At 36.0% G+C, this 17600-nt stretch overlaps 1 protein-coding gene across 2 annotated transcripts in view; it reads right to left on the bottom strand.

The window, feature by feature from the left end:
* SUZ12 (SUZ12 polycomb repressive complex 2 subunit) overlaps positions 1 to 17600 on the bottom strand; it is a 43457-nt gene that overhangs the window by 16270 nt on the left and 9587 nt on the right. For both annotated transcript variants that reach the window (XM_045525434.1, XM_045525435.1), the window contains 4 exons: positions 9490 to 9539; positions 7423 to 7508; positions 5178 to 5409; positions 3850 to 3943 (listed from right to left, as the gene is read on the bottom strand). In XM_045525434.1, the coding sequence (XP_045381390.1) occupies positions 3850 to 3943; positions 5178 to 5409; positions 7423 to 7508; positions 9490 to 9539 (462 nt within the window). The remainder of the gene's footprint in view (positions 1 to 3849; positions 3944 to 5177; positions 5410 to 7422; positions 7509 to 9489; positions 9540 to 17600) is intronic.

The following is a 17600-nucleotide window of genomic DNA, read 5'->3' as shown; positions in this document are numbered from 1 at the left end:
CTGACAAAAGCAATTTTGATGATGTGCACTAACTACTAAGTAGATAATTATTTCATTATTGTTGCTACTCAGATATAAACACTTTAAGTATAATATGCCTAAGGTATCGAAACCGGGTAAATTTCAAACATTAAATATAGGCTTTATAGATAGGATAACAAAAGTATTACAATACTTGCCTTGGGCAACCACTAAGAATAATGCCTGTTAATTTTAACTACTATAAATGTTTGAACTAGAATCCTTTACTTTTATACTTGACCAATAAACTAGTTGATGATTACAATGATGAATCTGATAATGACAGGATACTGGGGGCACCTGGCACATATAGGTGCTCAATAAATATTTCATGGATGAATGAATAAATGAAATACTGGCTGAATCAAAGAATTATACTCATACAGTATAATTATATATAGTTTTAGTGTGTGTGTAGTACACATGTGTGTATATATATTTTATAGATTTTTTCCATATTGTTAAACACTGGTAACCACTACTAAACAGCATTCTTCAACCACACTCAATAATTAATTGTATAAAATAATAGCAAGAATCTGGCTTCTCTTCATCAGTCTTAGATAAATTCTATTAGGTAATAATAGCTAACACTTACCAAGTGTTTACTATGTGCCAGGCACTATTCTAAAGACTCTACATGGCTCATTTTATCTTCCTAATAACTAACTCTATGAACCCACGTGCTGTTTACTCCATTTCCAGAAGAGAAAACTGAGGCACAAAGAGGTTAAGTAACTTAAGATCACACAGTAAATAGTGAGATACAGTAATGAATCCAGGTAGTCTGTCCCTTAATATCAAAAGATTTTGAGACTTAAGAATTTTTATATTTTCTCTATGCTATACTACCTGAATTTAGTCTACTTCAACAGCACATCAGCAAAGCTATTGGACTTTCCATTTTAAGAGCTAATTTATTTATTTGACTAGGTAATATATTCATATACTTCTAAATTAAAAAGCTTTCCTCATGGCTACATAACAGTCCATTTAATAGCTACAACCCAATGTGCTCTCCTACCTGTAATGTATGAGGCCTTTTCCCTCACAGCCTCATCAACAGTGCTTTACCAAGTTTTTTTGATGTCTGTCAATCTGATAAGTGAAAAAATGACATCTCAGTGTACTTTTAATTCTGATATCTTATCTTTTTAATTGTTTTAGAACTGTATGTATTGTCTTTTTTGGGTAGTTTTTATTGTATCCTTTGTCCATTCTTCTACTGGGCTGTGGTCTTTGTAAATAAGCATGGTCTTTTTCTATTTGAGGAATGAGACATCTGTCTATAATATGAGCTCAAAACAATTTCCCTTCAATTTGTCATTTTTGCTTTTATGTTGGTTATGATGGCTTTTTTGTTTTCTAAAGTTTTTCATTTTTATTTTGCTCAATATTTCCTGTACGGCTTTTGAATTTTGGTTATTCTTTCAGGAGACTTTAACCTGAGATTTTAAAAACAATTTTTATATATCTAAGCCTCAGATTTTGGCTTACCAACAGTATTCCTCTACTAAAAGGAACCAGTACTTCTTGAAGAAAACACAATTCCAGATCAGAGGTAGAAAAGAAGGTAATTCTGGAATATCTTACTATTCCAAAAAATAATGAAAAACTAAAAGTCAAAAGGACACAGGATCCTGCACCTGGAGAGGTTCCTCCTGACAAAATTTGGGACAATTTGAGTATTAAAATGATTAATATGAATAGATTAAAAGAAATTGAAAAATAAAATTGGTTAATCCATACTGATAAAACAATCAAAGTTGAGGCAAGAAATGCTCTTTATAGAAAAATGGGAACTAATATATGTGCAAGAAATTATAGAAACTTACCATTTTCCAACTGCCAAAAGAATAATTTATCCAAGCAAGAATCATCAGTGGATGCTAAAACTGTTGCATGAAAGGCTACTGGGGAAAAATTGATATTCACCCAGGTTCATGCATTACCATAGGGATGACATGTTAATTTATGAAAGGGAAGTACTATTATAATGGAAAAGTATGGTGAACACCACCTTAACCAAGTGATCAAATCTAATATTGCCTTGTATCTGTGATGTGGTATATATATAAAGAACACAACATCTATTAGAATCCCTGCCAAAAATATTTAACTTGAATTTAATCATGAGGAAATAATCACACAAGTCAAAGTTGAGATACAATCTTCAAAACTATAGGCCTGTACTTAAAAAAAAGGTGGGGAGGGCTGGACAACTATTCCAATGAAGTCTGGATGGATGTCATACCTAACTACTGAATGGGGAGGATGGCAAATTATAAAGGACATTATTGAGGTCAACTGGGGGATAGTATTGCATTTGCTGGATGTTGATTTTCCCAATGAATGTAATATAGTGGTTATGCAGAGAAATGTCCTTGTTCTTAGGAAATACATGCTGAAGGGTTTAGACATGAGGAATGAAGTAAACTTTCTCAGCTCAAAAATAAAGCAAATTTAGCAAAACGTTAACAACTGATGAATCTAGCTGAAGGGTGTGTGGATCTGAAATGACTATATTACTCTTTCAACTTTTCTATAGGTTTGAAAATTTTCAAAATACAAAGCTGGAGAAAAAAATTACCACAGGTTCTTGGTCCTTTTTTCATTAAAAATAAAAGCAGTATTTCTTTCATACAAGGAACATGTTAACATATACATGAGGTAGAAAGGATAAAAAAGAAAACACAATGTACCCCCATGCTGCCTAAAACAGAACATACTTAACAGTATCGATGAAGCTCAGTGTGCCTACTCCTAATCACTTCTGCCACACACATAACCACTATCTTCCAGTACATTTACATTTCTATTGTTTTCCATTTAAATCTCTGATGCATAATCAAATTTCTGACTTTAGAAAGATACTATATTGGTTTCTATCAGTAACATTAAATGATATACTCTAACACAAGATGGTCACTAAAATCTGTCACTATTCTGAATCATTTTTGCTTTCTTATTAGGAGTATTATACCTTTCTTCACTTGGTGGCTAACAAATGATCAATACCTTAAAGCACCAATCTATTATTTTTTTAAATAGAAAGAATGGTCCAGTTAATTTTCTTGGCTTTCTCCTATACCTGACTAACAGTGAACTGTGTTAATTACCAGCAAGCAGCCTGGTACAAGAAATCATGGCATGTTACAGGTTTCATCCTCCAATCCTGGGAAAAAAGAATGCTGCATTTGCTTCTGAGACCTTCTTTTACTGGTGCTAAGATGCTTCATTTCCAAGCAGATAGTGCAGAGATGATTTTAAGCCCCAGTGTTCCTTGTCACCCTTTCCCAAATGCACATAGGCACATGATAATGATACGCGATTTTCCCCCTTAACTTTAATAAACACATAATCCCAAGATTTGCATTAAAATCTCCATTCAAATATTACCTCCTCCCAGAGTCTTTCTCTATAAAACAGTAACCATTTATTTTTCTCTATTCTTCTTCACTCACCACTAAGTGACATTAGTTGATATTTTTGGGGTGTGGTCTGTTTCTTCCATTAGAAATTAAACTCCATGAAGGCAGGACTTTGTTGCCTTCTCACTGCCTAGAACAGTGTCTGGCAAAGAGTAAACACTCAGAAAATACTTGCTGAATAAACAATCTTAATTAAGCCATTCAAATAATTCCTTATCCATGTTTATTGCTTTCTACGTGATAAAGAGAAAAATTCAGTTTTGGCAATTTGTTTTTTTATTCCTAAGAACAAAGAAAAATAAAAGCAAAGAAATAATCAATATCACCACTATATTCTGCTTCAGAATGAAAACATTTCTAGAATATTATGCGAGCCTCACTTGTTCATCAACATTACCTGTTTTTATCAAATACTGTCATTTGTGCAACAAATGTCTTTTCCCCATCTTCACGATTTCGTTTTCTTCTGGTTGGAAGTTCTTCATTTACATCTAAATTTAACAAACATTTCTCATAAATCAAATGTTGAAACAAAAAATGTGTTCTTTATGATATATGGTAACTTAACATAAAACATACTACATTTATCACAAATGAAGTATAAATGACACTGAAGTTGGAATATTTAGACCACATTTTTTCCAATTTCATATTTTTACCATATTGTGTATGTCCTCACTTTTTATTTATTTTTCTTTCAGAGACAGAGTCTCACTCTGCTGCCAGGCTGGAGTATAGTAGTGTGATCATAGTTCACTGCAGCCTTGAACTCCTGGGATGAAGCAATCCTCCTGCCTCAGCCACCCATGTAGCTAGCACTGTAGACATGTGCCACCATTCCTGGCTAATTTTTAAAAATTTTTGTAGAGATGGGGTCTCACTATGTTGCCCAGGCTGGTCTCAAGCTCCTGGCCTCAAGCAATCTTCCCACCTCGGCCTCACAAAGTGCTGGAATTACAGGCATGAGCCACCACACCCGTCCTGTCCATAATTTTTGACATTCTTTGCAAAAGCTAATTTCTGTCTGGAATAAACTTTGCTAGGCAAACTCCTCCTCATGGTTACTTTTTATTTTTTAGAACAACTGAAGACATGTAATCATGGTTACTTTTTAAGAACTCCAAAGGATACTTCAAGATTCATAGATTGTTTCTTCTAAGGTGCTTCTCCACTGAATTTTATAGATATATAAGTGTAATACTATATATACATATGAGACATATGATGACACTTATCATTTTATTGCAGTTACTTATTGTCTCTCTCCCCACCCTAGGTTGTAAACCTTTGGAGGATAGGACTGGATATTTTAATCATATTTGTATCCCCAGCACCTGTATGTTGGTTGAATGATTACCTCAAAGATGAATTCAGAATTATTGGAAGAACAGAGGGATAGGTAGAGGGATAGATATGTGATAAGTATAATAAAGTATTCATTGTTGAATATAAGTGGTAAGTAGATAAGGGTTCACTGTAAAATATTTTCAACAGTCCTTTATGTTTGAAAATTTTCACAACAAAATGTGGGAGGAGATGATTTCATTGTTTGCTGAGAGATTTATGTAAAACAGCAGTCTTTTCAACCTTGGAAAAAGGCAAGGTTTCAAAAAAAACTTTATACACAACTATGAATACTACAAAGGTATACTGGTTCAGTCACTTTCAATAACCACCTTTATCACCAATGATAAAATCTAGTGAAATTACTGAAATAAAAATTACCAATATTTTCATTGGTTTCTCCATTAATCATTCCATTAAACTCTCTTCTTCCCGGACGAGTCACTCTAAATAGCAATGAGTAAGACTTCACCATATGGCTGTTACTAGGTTCAAATTCATTACTGGAAACTGCAAGGGACGGGAAATTTCCAGGTTTTGTTTGATTGAGGTCAGGATTCAAAGGCACCTGCTTTTTACCTGTGGGAACTTGCCTTATTGGACAACTTACATCCTGCAAAGGTAAAGATTAAATTATATTTATACATATGCAACAATACGAATTACAATAAAACTTCTAATCACAACTATAGGAAAGATGGAATACCCATGTACCAAATGGCATGTTAAAATTCTAACCATAGTTTTGAAAATTGTGGAGCAAAAATGAAAATTTGGAACAACTATATACCAAATGTTAAAGCAATGACTTTCTCTAATATAATGAAAATATCAAGACACAGTATATCAACAATAAATAGCTGACAGTCATCTGAAATAGTTTTATATTAGAAATATGGAATTAAAACCATGCTTAAAATATTAAACTCAGGTAACTTCATCAGTTCCCTTAAATGTTCCATTTTAACATAACAGTAACTGATGGGACCAGAAATGAAAAAAAGACTACTTCTGAACTCTCTTAAGGAAAAAAAAAGAAGCAAGAACCCCAGGGTCGAAAATTACATTATGAAACAGTAAATCCATATATTTAGAAATGCTGTCTAATAGAAGGGATACTGATCATCTTCTGAGTAATGTTCTGTTATCATATAACTAGTTATGCTGAAAGAGCACAGTAGAAAAATTGGAAGATGCAGAAGACCTTTTCAACAGGGGAATATAGTAAAAATCTTATGATAGCTTCTTTTAAAATAAGCAGAATACATGCTTATGATCTAAAAACATTTCTACTCTTTACAAGAGTGTAAAATGAAACATGTAAGTCTCACCCACCCTCCCAGGTCTTATCCTCCAGAGATGACTAAACCAGGCAATTGGCTGTATATATCCTTCCAAGAAAATGTTTATGCCTGCTATTTTTTTGAAACACAAAAATATTATTAAACTTATATTGACATTTTTTTTTCTAAATATATCTTAAGAATTGTCATATCACCGCTTACTATAACATGTATGGGGGTTAGGAGGCAGTAAGGAATGATGTATCTTAACTGCACATATACTCTTTTTTTTTTTTTTAAGAGACAGGGTCTTCCTATGTTGCCTAGGCTGCAGTACAGTGGCTATTCAGAGGTGCAATCCCACAACTGATCAGCTTGGGAGTTTTGACCTGCTTTGTTTCTAACCTAGGCCAGTTTACCCCTCTTTAGGCACCTAGTGGTCCACTGCTCTCAGGAAGTCATCATATTGATGCCAAACTCAGTGCGGGCACTCAATCAGCACACTGCACTACAGCCCAGAACTCCTGGGTTCAGGTGATACTCCCACTTCAGCATTGTGAGTAGCTGAGACTGCTGGTGCGATTAACTGAGAAAACAGGTACCTGCAACCATGCCTGCCCACAGAAACTTTATAATATATATAAAGTTACACTGCTGCCTCCTAGCACTTTACTCCACTCCCTACCAATGTTCTAGCAGTTTGCCAAGCCCCTTATCACCTTACTATGATCTTGAAGCACATCAGCAATGGGAACCTCTACACAGGTTCCTGTTCCTCTTCAAAGATTCAAGAACTTAAGGCTACTAAAAGTACATCTGTTGGCTTTGAAGGGTTGACAGGAAATACCGTAACACTTGTTTCTATGGTGAAATAATTTCACCTTATAAATAAAAATGTGAAGCAATGTGTTAATAAGTTAATGGCTGATAACACTGACAAGAGAATTTCTTTGTCTAACAGCAGTATTAAAAAAGATAATCATTTAGGAAAAATTCTCTCTTAGCCCTTATCTAAAATTTCAACAGGTACACATAGCTAAGAGACTGAAATGCCACGGAAGCAACTGAATTTATACCATAAGATGCTAAAACATAGCTTCTTCCCTTCATTTCTAGACTTCTATAGGAAAGTTTTGTATAGACACCTAGTCAGACTAGGGAAAAAAAAAAACAAAAAAACATGGGAGGTTGGCAAAAAGAGGTTATCAATAAGTTTTACAATTCAGCCATCAACATATTTCTTAGCTTTTACAGGGTAAAAATTGACTTTAAAACACAGTATTTATACATGAACATGTTTGACTAAGAAAATTATTCCACTTCATCTACCAACGACATATTACCTTTCTTTTTTTGTGGCAAACTTTCACAAGCAGAACTTCCAGGGTAACAGAATTTTGTTCATTTTCTGAGTTTTGTGATGGCTTATCTAAATAGAAAATCAATACTTTAAAACTTATTTAAATACATGTATATAAGCACAGTATTCACTTTTCTAAGAAGTCTGGGAGTTTCAAACACTAAAGACTTCCTACAATGAAGACCTCAAAAGTTTACTCATTCTTTTTTCCCCAGATGAGTTCCAAACTTGCAGCAAACTCTTTAGAAGCCATTATATATAGTCTAAATAAACCTTTACAAGACAAATTATTACCTTCCTATATATTATGATTTTCTTTTGATTCAAGTAGGATGACTCAATTATATGAATTTATATTCAGAAATATTTACTGATTACTTCTGATTTGAAGATTAATCGTTTTTTGTTTTGTTTGAGACAGGATCTTACTATCTTGCCCAGGCTAGTCTTGAACTCTTAGGCTCAACCCATCCTTCTGCCTCAGGTTCCTGAGGAGCTGGGAATATAGGTGTGCACCATTGCACCTGGCTGATTTTAGGTTTTATTTATTCTTTTGAGACAGAATCTTACTCTGTCCCCCTGGGCTGGAATGCAGTGGCATCATCATAGCTCACTGCAACCTCAAATTCCTGGGCTCAAGCAATCCTTCTGCCCCAGTCTGGGACTAAAGGTGCATGCCACAGCACCTGGCTAATTTTTTTTTTTTACTTTAGGTAGAGGCCTGGTCTCGCTCTTGCTCAGGCTGGTCTTGAACTCCTGACTTCAAGCAATCCTCCTGCCTCAGCCTCCCCAGGTGTTAGGATTACAGGCATGAGCCACCGCACCCAGGTGACTTTAAGGATCTTGATGTCAGTTTTCTACCTGATTTCCTTTTTGAGACAGAGTCTGGCTCTGTCGCCCAGGCTAGAGTGCAGTGGCATCATCATGGCTCACTGCAGTTTCAGACTCCTGGGTTCAACCAATTCTCCTGCCTCAGCTTTCTGAGCAGCTGGCACTATAGGTGTGTGGCACACCTGGCTAATTTTTCTATTTTTTGTAGAGACAGGGTCTAACTCTTGGTCAACCTGATCTCAAACTCCTGACTCAAGCAATCCTCCTGCCTAGGCCTCCCAGAGCCTTAGGCCTACATGAGCCACCATGCTTGGCCTTCTACCAGGTGTCTTAAAAATATTATTTCTTAAAAAAAAAAAAAAACTCCAAATACACCTTGAATGGACAAGAGAGGCAATATATCTGCTTCTTCCCAACTTCTACTAATTTCAAAATTATAATGAGAAATTATTTTCTGGAAACAGAGGTATCAACACAGTTTACTTTCTCACTTTAATATAAAAAAATTAAAAACAGAATAAATCTGAGCAATTTTTGACCTTACATATTTTGTCATATAGACAATAAAAAAGTTTAATGAGACCGTTTTCCAAAAATTTCAGTAGTGGATAATTTATATATATTTTATACAAGTCCCTGGGAACAAAGGGCTAATAAATGTATTAAATTCAAATTGTAACTTTCTAAAGTAGTAGAGTCCATATGCTTTAGAAGTACCACAGAAAACCAAATATGGATGATTGGAAATACAAACTCCAGTAGACAATTATATTTAAGATGGACAAGCTGACAAGTATTTTATCTATTTTTAAAACTGTAACTTTTCCCAGCTTTCAGCTTTCACTGAAATACCATAAAATACTACATAATTTCCTTTGTGTAATATCTAACATACTGATATATCCCACTGGTAGCAGTGATTATTTCAGTTGTTTTACTGTGTGTTTTTAAACACAATGCAGTAACATCAACTCAAAATGTTTATGCAGAACAGGTGCTATTCAGGAGCTTCTTTACCTATTCCAGTTCTAAGGCAATAAATTAATTTTTATCATTAACTTTAATAATTTAAAGCTTAAAATCATTATCAGAATCAACATCAAAAATTTCCATTAAATATAATTTTATAAATTTACACCCAAAATTCTCATTCTTTTTTACATTCACAAAGGCATTTTGCTGTCAGAATGCCAATATATTTACTTTTAAAAGTACATACCGTTTTTGTGGAAGAAACCAGTAAATGTAAGCTGCAAATGAGCTGACAAGCTAAATAAAACAAAGAAAAAATTTTTATCACTTTAATGCTGTATAATAACCTAGACTTTAAAATATAACATTGAAATCAAAGCTACTTTAGCTAATTTATAAATATTTGATTTTCTCATTCTTTTTTTTTTAATGAACCATACAGGCTCATTCTCATCTGCTATTCAGGCCCATGACTCCATGCTTTCCCTGTTAAGTATGACATCCAAAATAGTGTGTCTATACACCTAAAAAAAATCAATAACAAAAAACCCACAGTTCACAAAAATAAAAGTAAAAAATACAAAAACACCAAAGGAGTAAGGCACAAAAAAACAGACCACCAAATAAGAAGCCAGGTAATTTACTGGGTTTCGTGTCCTACCTATAAAATGAGAACAGGTGTTCCTTCCCACTTCTCAAAAGGAAATTTTGATTAGAGTAGCTGAATCTATGCAAAAGTGTTTAAATATTTTAAAGCTATGGAAATTCAACCTTCCTAACAAATGATGCAGAACCATTACTTTATATTTTAATTAAGAGTGAAATATACAATTACAAATCTGCTATAGATCTGTAATTTACTGTTTCAACAGTAAATGGACAGTAAAAGGAAGCATGGACTACAGTGATCCTTGTTTTTACAAACATGTATTAACAACGTTTGAAAAACTATTAGGATGGGATAGAATAAACAGAAACATCAACAGGCTTTTGTAGTATCTTTAAACTGCAAAACAGAACAATCTATTTGTTGACCATTCCTAACTTTCCAGAGCATAGTTTCAGTAGCGATGTGGACAGACACCAGATTACAGAGGGCTATATAAGAGATGGTGGGATAAGGAAAGCAGTACTGATCCCTTACTTAAGAAATTTACCAGTAAAAAGAATGAAAATAAATAGTTACTGGGCAGTAAGGACCACTAAAGGGTAGGTGTTTGTTTTTTTTAAATTTTAGTAACAATCTAGGCTTTTTTAAGACAGGATATTGCTCTGTCACCCAGACTGGAGTACAATGGTGCAATCACAGCTCACTGCAGCCTCCAACTCTCAGGCTCAAGCAATCCTCCTGGCTTAGCCTCCTCTAAGCAGCTAGAACTACAGGCGCGCACCACCATGCCCTGCTAACTTATTTTTTGTAGAGATGGGGTCTCACTATGCTGCCCAGGCTGGTCTTAAACTCCTGGGCTCAAGTGATCCTCCCACAGTGCTGGGATCATAGATGTGATGGACTGTTCCCACCCCATCTTTATAATCAGAGGAAGAGTTAAAAAAAGACATTGAGGCAAGAAGAGTATTAAGGAGCAAGTAATGACTAGACATGAGGACATATTAGGTTAGCCTTATAAATATGTCTAGGATTCCTCTTTTTCTAAGATAGAGAAATAAGAGGCAAGTAAGATATTTCAACGGAAAACGTAGGAATGTCTCTATCTTCTTAGTGAAGTAAGTCATGAAACTGTCTGCTAAAAGAACTACAGGGCAGGGGTCTTGAGGGACATTTCTAGAACAGTACTAAGGAAAATATGCTAGGCTATCATTGGAGGACGAAATAACTACAGAAGAGTAAAAGTGTAAGGGTCCATGCAGAGTTAGAAAGCATAACTATGAGGGAAAAACTAATAACCACTACAACTTAAATATCAACAGAAATGGTATACAATGGGACTCTTAAAAACCTATTCTACACAGGTAATTCATATATTATAAACACTTTTACATTACTTTCTGACATGAATCAGATACTTTGTACATGCCATTTCACTAAGATAGCTAGCATTTTTCTATAAAACAGTTCCATAAATATCACCTTACAAAGTAGAACTATCTAAACTCCAAAACATAAGTGAAAGAGAGGAATATTCTATAATTTTTACATGTTATAAGATAATCCATTACTAACAACATGTCTATCCTATTCTTAGTTGCTTTAATTAAACCTACATACTAAGACCAGGTTAATTTACTTAAATTAACCTATTATTATTATTTTGTTTTCTTTTTTGGGACAGGGTCTAGCTCTGTTGCCCAAGCTAGAATGCAGTGGCGTCATCATATCTCACTGCAACCTCAAACTCCTGGGCTCCAGAAATCCTCCTGCCTCAGCTCCCAAATAGCTGGGACTACAGGTGATTGCTACCATGACCGGCTAATTTTTCTATTAATTTGTAGAGACAGAGTCTCACTATGTTCCTCAGGCTGGTCTCAAACTCCTGAGCTCAAGCCATCCTCCCACCTTGGCCTCCCAGAGTGCTAGGATTACAGGCATGAGCCACCATGCCCAGCCAAATTAACCTTAATTTTGTATCTATAATCCTTTTCTGCAAATTTTCTTTTCTTTTTTTTGAGATGGGGGTCTCACTATGTTGCCTAGGCTGGTCTCAAACTCCTTGACTCAAGGAATCCTCTGACGTCAGCCTCCCAAGTAGCTGGCACTACAGGAGTACACCACCATGCCTGGCTCCTTTCTGTAAATTTCTGAATGAGTCCCCCAGCTACCAAATCTTGTTTGACTGCTGAAATGACTCCCATTTCTCGTTTCCTTTAACTAACATTTTGAAACCAGATTCATGGAGGAACCTCAACTTTTATTAGTAAGAATAACCAGATCCCATTAATCCTAGCACTCCAGGAGGCTGAGGCAGGAGGATCGCTTAGAGCTCAAAAAGTTCTTAAAGTCTTATATAGGAAAACAGAATAGAATGATTAAATAGAGTCAGAAAATCCAGGTTTGAATTCTGGCTCCAGTTATTAACTATGTCCTGATACCTATAAAATGAGGATATAATTTCTCTCAAGATTGCAAAGGTTGTAGAAAAAAATAAAGTATCTAGCAAAGTACTCTCTCCCTTTTCTACAAAGACCCCAACCTCAACTATCCTTGAGTTTAACGATCACTTCTTTCGTTCATAAGCACTTGTATTTACCACTGTTTTGTCACTATTTTTTCACATACATCTCTTTTAAAAATCTTTTTATTGGGGAGATGGGGGGCATGGGCAATATATATAACCTGAACTTTTGTACCCCCATAATAAGGTGAAATAAAAAAAATCTTTTTATTATATGGGTGCCCCTAGAACCTAGCAGTGTCTTACAGAAAGGTACCCAACAAATAAATGCTTTCCATAAGATAATGTCCTCCTAGAGTAATAAGCTTTTAAAGGTCAGGAATCATGGCCCATTATACTGTGGTACTAATAGCATCATTTACATTATTTTTCTGGGAAATATGATTTTAAGATCCAACTTTGAAATACCAGAAAGACCTTACATTTGTCTACCGCAGAAAATACTTTAAATCAGTGTTACTCAAAATGTGGTCTACAAACTGAAGGCATTAGGGAAACTTATCGTTCCACAACAATGTAAGAAACTGAGACTAAGACTAACAAAAGACTGAAAATTGAAAACAAACAAGCAACCAATAAAAATGTCCTTCACCACAGTGTTTTGAGACACAATGTTTTAAATGGTACATTATATCTTACATAGGACAGTCCGCACAATCAGCCAGTATTATAACACTGTTTGAGAAAAAGAATTTCAAATTTTCAATTAATCAATTTAAAAGATAACATTGGGAATGTGGTTTTCTTATACATGATGTCCTCTCCCCCACCTGAAAGTAAACACTCTGATATGTACCTAGAATAAAGTATACCAATGATCCCTTCCACAGGCAGTTTCTTCCAAGGGAAAGGGGCAAAGTTTTCTTTGCCTTCCCTCTTCCCTCTCTTGTGGCTACTGTGTCCACATCTTAATTGGTTAAGCTGGATCAGACAAAGGGAAGGAAAAGAAACATGTAAGGTTGGTCAGAGCTATTTGGTTTTAGACTACAAAGGATCTACTTTAGATGACCAGGACAGGATATCATATAATGATTTGGTTCATTTTGGTCAGGGCTATTTGGTTTTAGCCTACAAAGGATCTACTTTAGATGACCAGGACAGGATATCACATAACGATTTGGTTCATTTATGTGATGAGTTCCCTATTTCTACCTTCTCAGAAAGCAAGCAACATGGTACTAAGAAATTAGATGGAAAATTTGAAATTTTGAGACGCTAGATTCCAAGCACAAACATCTGACAGTTTTAAAGCAGTCTGCAGAATGAGGTTAAGTAAATTCATAAGGGACTAACATTTTGAAACCAGATTCATAGAGGAACCTCAACGTTTATTAGTAAGGATAACCAGATCCCATTAATCCTAGCACTCCAGGAAGCCGAGGCGGAAGGACTGTTTGGAGCTCAAAAAGTTCTGAGACCAGCCTGAGCAAAAGCGAAGACCCCAACTCTACTAAAAATACAAAAATCAGCTAGGTGTCATGGCGCACACCTTTTAAGTCCCCGCTACTTGTGAGGCTGAGGCAGGAAGATGGCTTGAGCCCAAGAGTTTGAGGTTGCAGTGAGCTACGACGACATCACTGCTCTCTACCCAGGGCAACAGAGTGAGACTCTATCTCAAAAATAACCAGAACCCATAGAGAAACCAAAGTTTTTATGCTGAAAAGGGACCAAGATTAGTGCCTCTAATTTATACACATTAATCTGACCAGTGGAGGTACAAGGCTTCATTTCTAGAGTCATGGCTATATTACCTGAAAACAGGACAGGTTTGATGGACTACATCCACGCTATTGGATGTTAACTACCCAACTTTTCTTATACATTTTATCCTATGATATATTAAGCTAAGGAACTGGTGACTACATCAAGCCCATTATTCTGGCATCCAGGGTCTCAAAATACAGGGTTCAGATACACAAATGAAAACACTTTGTAGTGAGAAGATAAAGTTTAATAGGGGATGGTGTGTATCTATTATTTATAAACAGATGACCTTCCTGAAGTACTAGAGAAAACGCAAAGGAATTACTACAGACCCAAAGATCATACAAGGAATATCTTAAAAATTTGTTCTTAAACACCCAGGTTCTTTTTTCTTTTTTGAGATGGGGTCTCATTGTATCACCCAGGTGAGTCTCAAACTCCTGGCCTCAAGCCATCCTCCTGCTTCAGCTTCCCAGGTAGCTGAAACATCCAGGTTTTAAGAATCAGATATGCTCTGTGGCAAGTGATTTGAGAAGTAGATACATAAAAAGAAACTCACAGCCCAGGTTCTAAAGAAAGAACGAAAACTCAAGAGTGAAAAGATGCCACCAACTTGAAAACAACTTCAAAACTTACAGTCAAGATAGGAGTGTTATTAAAAAAAAAAAAAAAAAAAAGCAGAAAACGGAAGACATCAGATCTTATTAATGGTGGAAAAGATATACAACCAACCTAAGCAGCAGCCTAAAGATTTAAAAATGCAGCTGAATCTACAAAAAAGAAGGGTAGGAAAAACTATTAACATAATAGTTTTATTTAAAATAATTTAATGGCTTTCTTAAGATCAACATCCTTAAACAGCCTACAAGACCTCGCATTATGTGGCCATGGCCATCTGCTCTAGCCTCCTCTCATGCCACTCTCCCTACTCTCTCTACTCAATTACCCTAGCCTCATATGCCAGATGTATAATATTCTTTTTATCTAGAACCACCTATCTACTCATCCTCTCTCTCCTCATTTCACTCCTTTACTCATCCTTCAATCTCAGTTTATTTTTTCACAGAGGCCTTCCCTGACCATTACTATTCCCATACCCATACCTCAAATGAGAGCTGGTTCTCCTGCTTTATGTACTCATAGTTTCCCTATACTTTTCTTTCCCAGCTTATTTTATACTTATATGACTATGTGTCTCCCCCTAAACACTAAGCTCCATAAAGGCAGGGCCTTCACCGTTTTGCTCACCATTATATTCCATAGGGCTCAGTATAGTACCTGGGACATGGCACGCTAAGGAAGCTACCCCACCCCCCGCATCCCACCCCAAACTATAGGTCTAGACCTTGTTATTGTACAAAAAGATGCTTAGAGAAGGGGATGTTTAGAAAAGAAAGATTACTAAAATTCAAGAGTTTAGGTTGTAATAAAAACAAAACAAAAAAAAACTGATAAAAGGTATGCTGCCTTATCAATCTACTATAAACACACGCCTGAAAATATTCCTAATAAAAGTTATAGTTCAGGTATCTTTTAAGGGGTTTCTCCAGCTATTAACAGTGAACCAGGAATGGAAGAGGAATAAGGGGAAGAGAGAGGAGACATTTAGCTTCTCATTTGGCCCTGGGGAACACTGTCTACTTTAGCTTTTAGAAGCAACTCCAATTTGGAAATCTTTTCATGATGTGTTTCAGTTCATAGGCATGCACTTGGAAGTCAAGAGTTATGACTACAGAATTCCAAAATTGGTAGGATTGATAGCATAAGAAACCCCTGAGCTCCTACTAGGATGGACGACTACAGAAAGGCAAGAGTTTTATTCTAATAAACTTGTGCTTGTTCAAAATCCATAGTAGATTCAAAAGTGGAGTACCAGAAATAAGAACTGGAGAGAATATAAGGCATTGTATCAAACCTTCTATAAAGAAAATAAAGATGCTTTAAATGATGCATAATGATAACAAAAAATCAAAAAGAGACAACAGGAAAAACCTGGGGACTAAAGGTGCAACCACAATAAGCTTCTAAAATTTGCTAATTGCTTTGGGAGTTTCAGAAGCTACTCTTCAAGAAAAGAAGATAGTAGGCTTTATTACTGAGTTTTAAGGTTACAAATAACAGCTCTAATCTATTGTCATGAATTGCTTGGCACCTTAGAGAAGTATAAACCATGAAGTGTCCCTTATTTTTCTTTTTTTTATCAGCTCCTTATGCTAATAGAAAGTTTCTGCAAGTTACTTGTAAGATTAACTGTAGATCTAAAGTATAAAAAATCCTGAACCACCACCAACCTTTCCATAGACAATGCCGGGATTTTGGTTTAGTTTATAAGTCACTACAAATGTCATAATTAGGTCAGGCATTTATTTGATTGTACTAACTTTTGGGCTGTCACACTACGGTATTTTTGTGCATCTTGATATTCCCCTTAAACTTTAAAAAATGAAATATATTGGGCTTGGGAGTGGAGATATAACTTTGGAAGTGCTGCGAGAACATGAATTCTAGTAGAAGCCTCCCGACTACAGCTGCTGAACAGATCCAGGATCCAATCAAACTGAATGAGATCCCTATATCTGAAATGGTACAAAGAATATAGACGGAGAGATAGTTTTTCATATGATTTAAGATTTTAACTTCTAATAATTAATGTCATGGAACAACAAAGATTTGTTTTGTTCTCTTTTAAGAAAGAATCTGAGGGCCAGCCTGAGCAAAAGCGGGACCCCATCTTTATTAAAAATAGAAAAAATTAGCCGGGCATGGTGGCGTGTGCCTGTAGTCCCAGCTACCTGGGAAGCTGACGCAGGAGGATTGCTTAAGTCCAGGACTTTGAGGTTGCTGTGAGCAAGGCTGATGCCATGGCACTCTAGGCCAGGTGACAGAGCAAGACTCTGTCTCAAAAAAACAAAACAAAACAAAACAAAGAATTTGACAATAGATTTTATAAGCAAAGTTTTGTTTTATTTATTTAATTTTTTTTTTTTGAGACAGAGTCTCCCTCTGTTGCCCGGCTAGAGTGAGTGCCATGCATCAGCCTAGCTCACAGCAACCGCCAACTCCTGGGCTTAAGCGATCCTACTGCCTCAGCCTCCCGAGTAGCTGGGACGACAGGCATGCGCCACCGTGCCCAGCTAATTTTTTCTATACATATTTTTAGTTGGCCAGATAATTTCTTTCTATTTTTAGTAGAGACGGGGTCTCGCTCTTGCTCAGGCTGGTCTCGAACTCCTGAGCTCGAGCGATCCATCCGCCTCGGCCTCCCAGAGTGCTAGGATTACAGGCGTGAGCCACCGCGCCCAGCCGTTTTGTTTTATTTTGTTTTTTTGCTTGGTCACCCTGGGTAGAGTGCAGCGGCATCATGATAGCTAGCTAGCTCACAGCAGCCTCAAACTCCTGGGCTCACTCAAGCAATCCTCCTGCCTCTGCCTCCTGAATAACTGGGATTACAGGTATACGTCACCACACCCAGCTAAATTTTTCTATTTTTGGGAGAGGCTGGTCTTGAACTCCTGACCTCAAG

Source organism: Lemur catta, chromosome 15, assembly GCF_020740605.2.
Source record: "Lemur catta isolate mLemCat1 chromosome 15, mLemCat1.pri, whole genome shotgun sequence".
In the NCBI taxonomy this organism is placed as follows: domain Eukaryota; kingdom Metazoa; phylum Chordata; class Mammalia; order Primates; family Lemuridae; genus Lemur; species Lemur catta.
The sequence above is the reverse complement of the archived record's forward strand: the minus strand, read 5'-3'. Positions and strand labels throughout refer to the sequence as shown.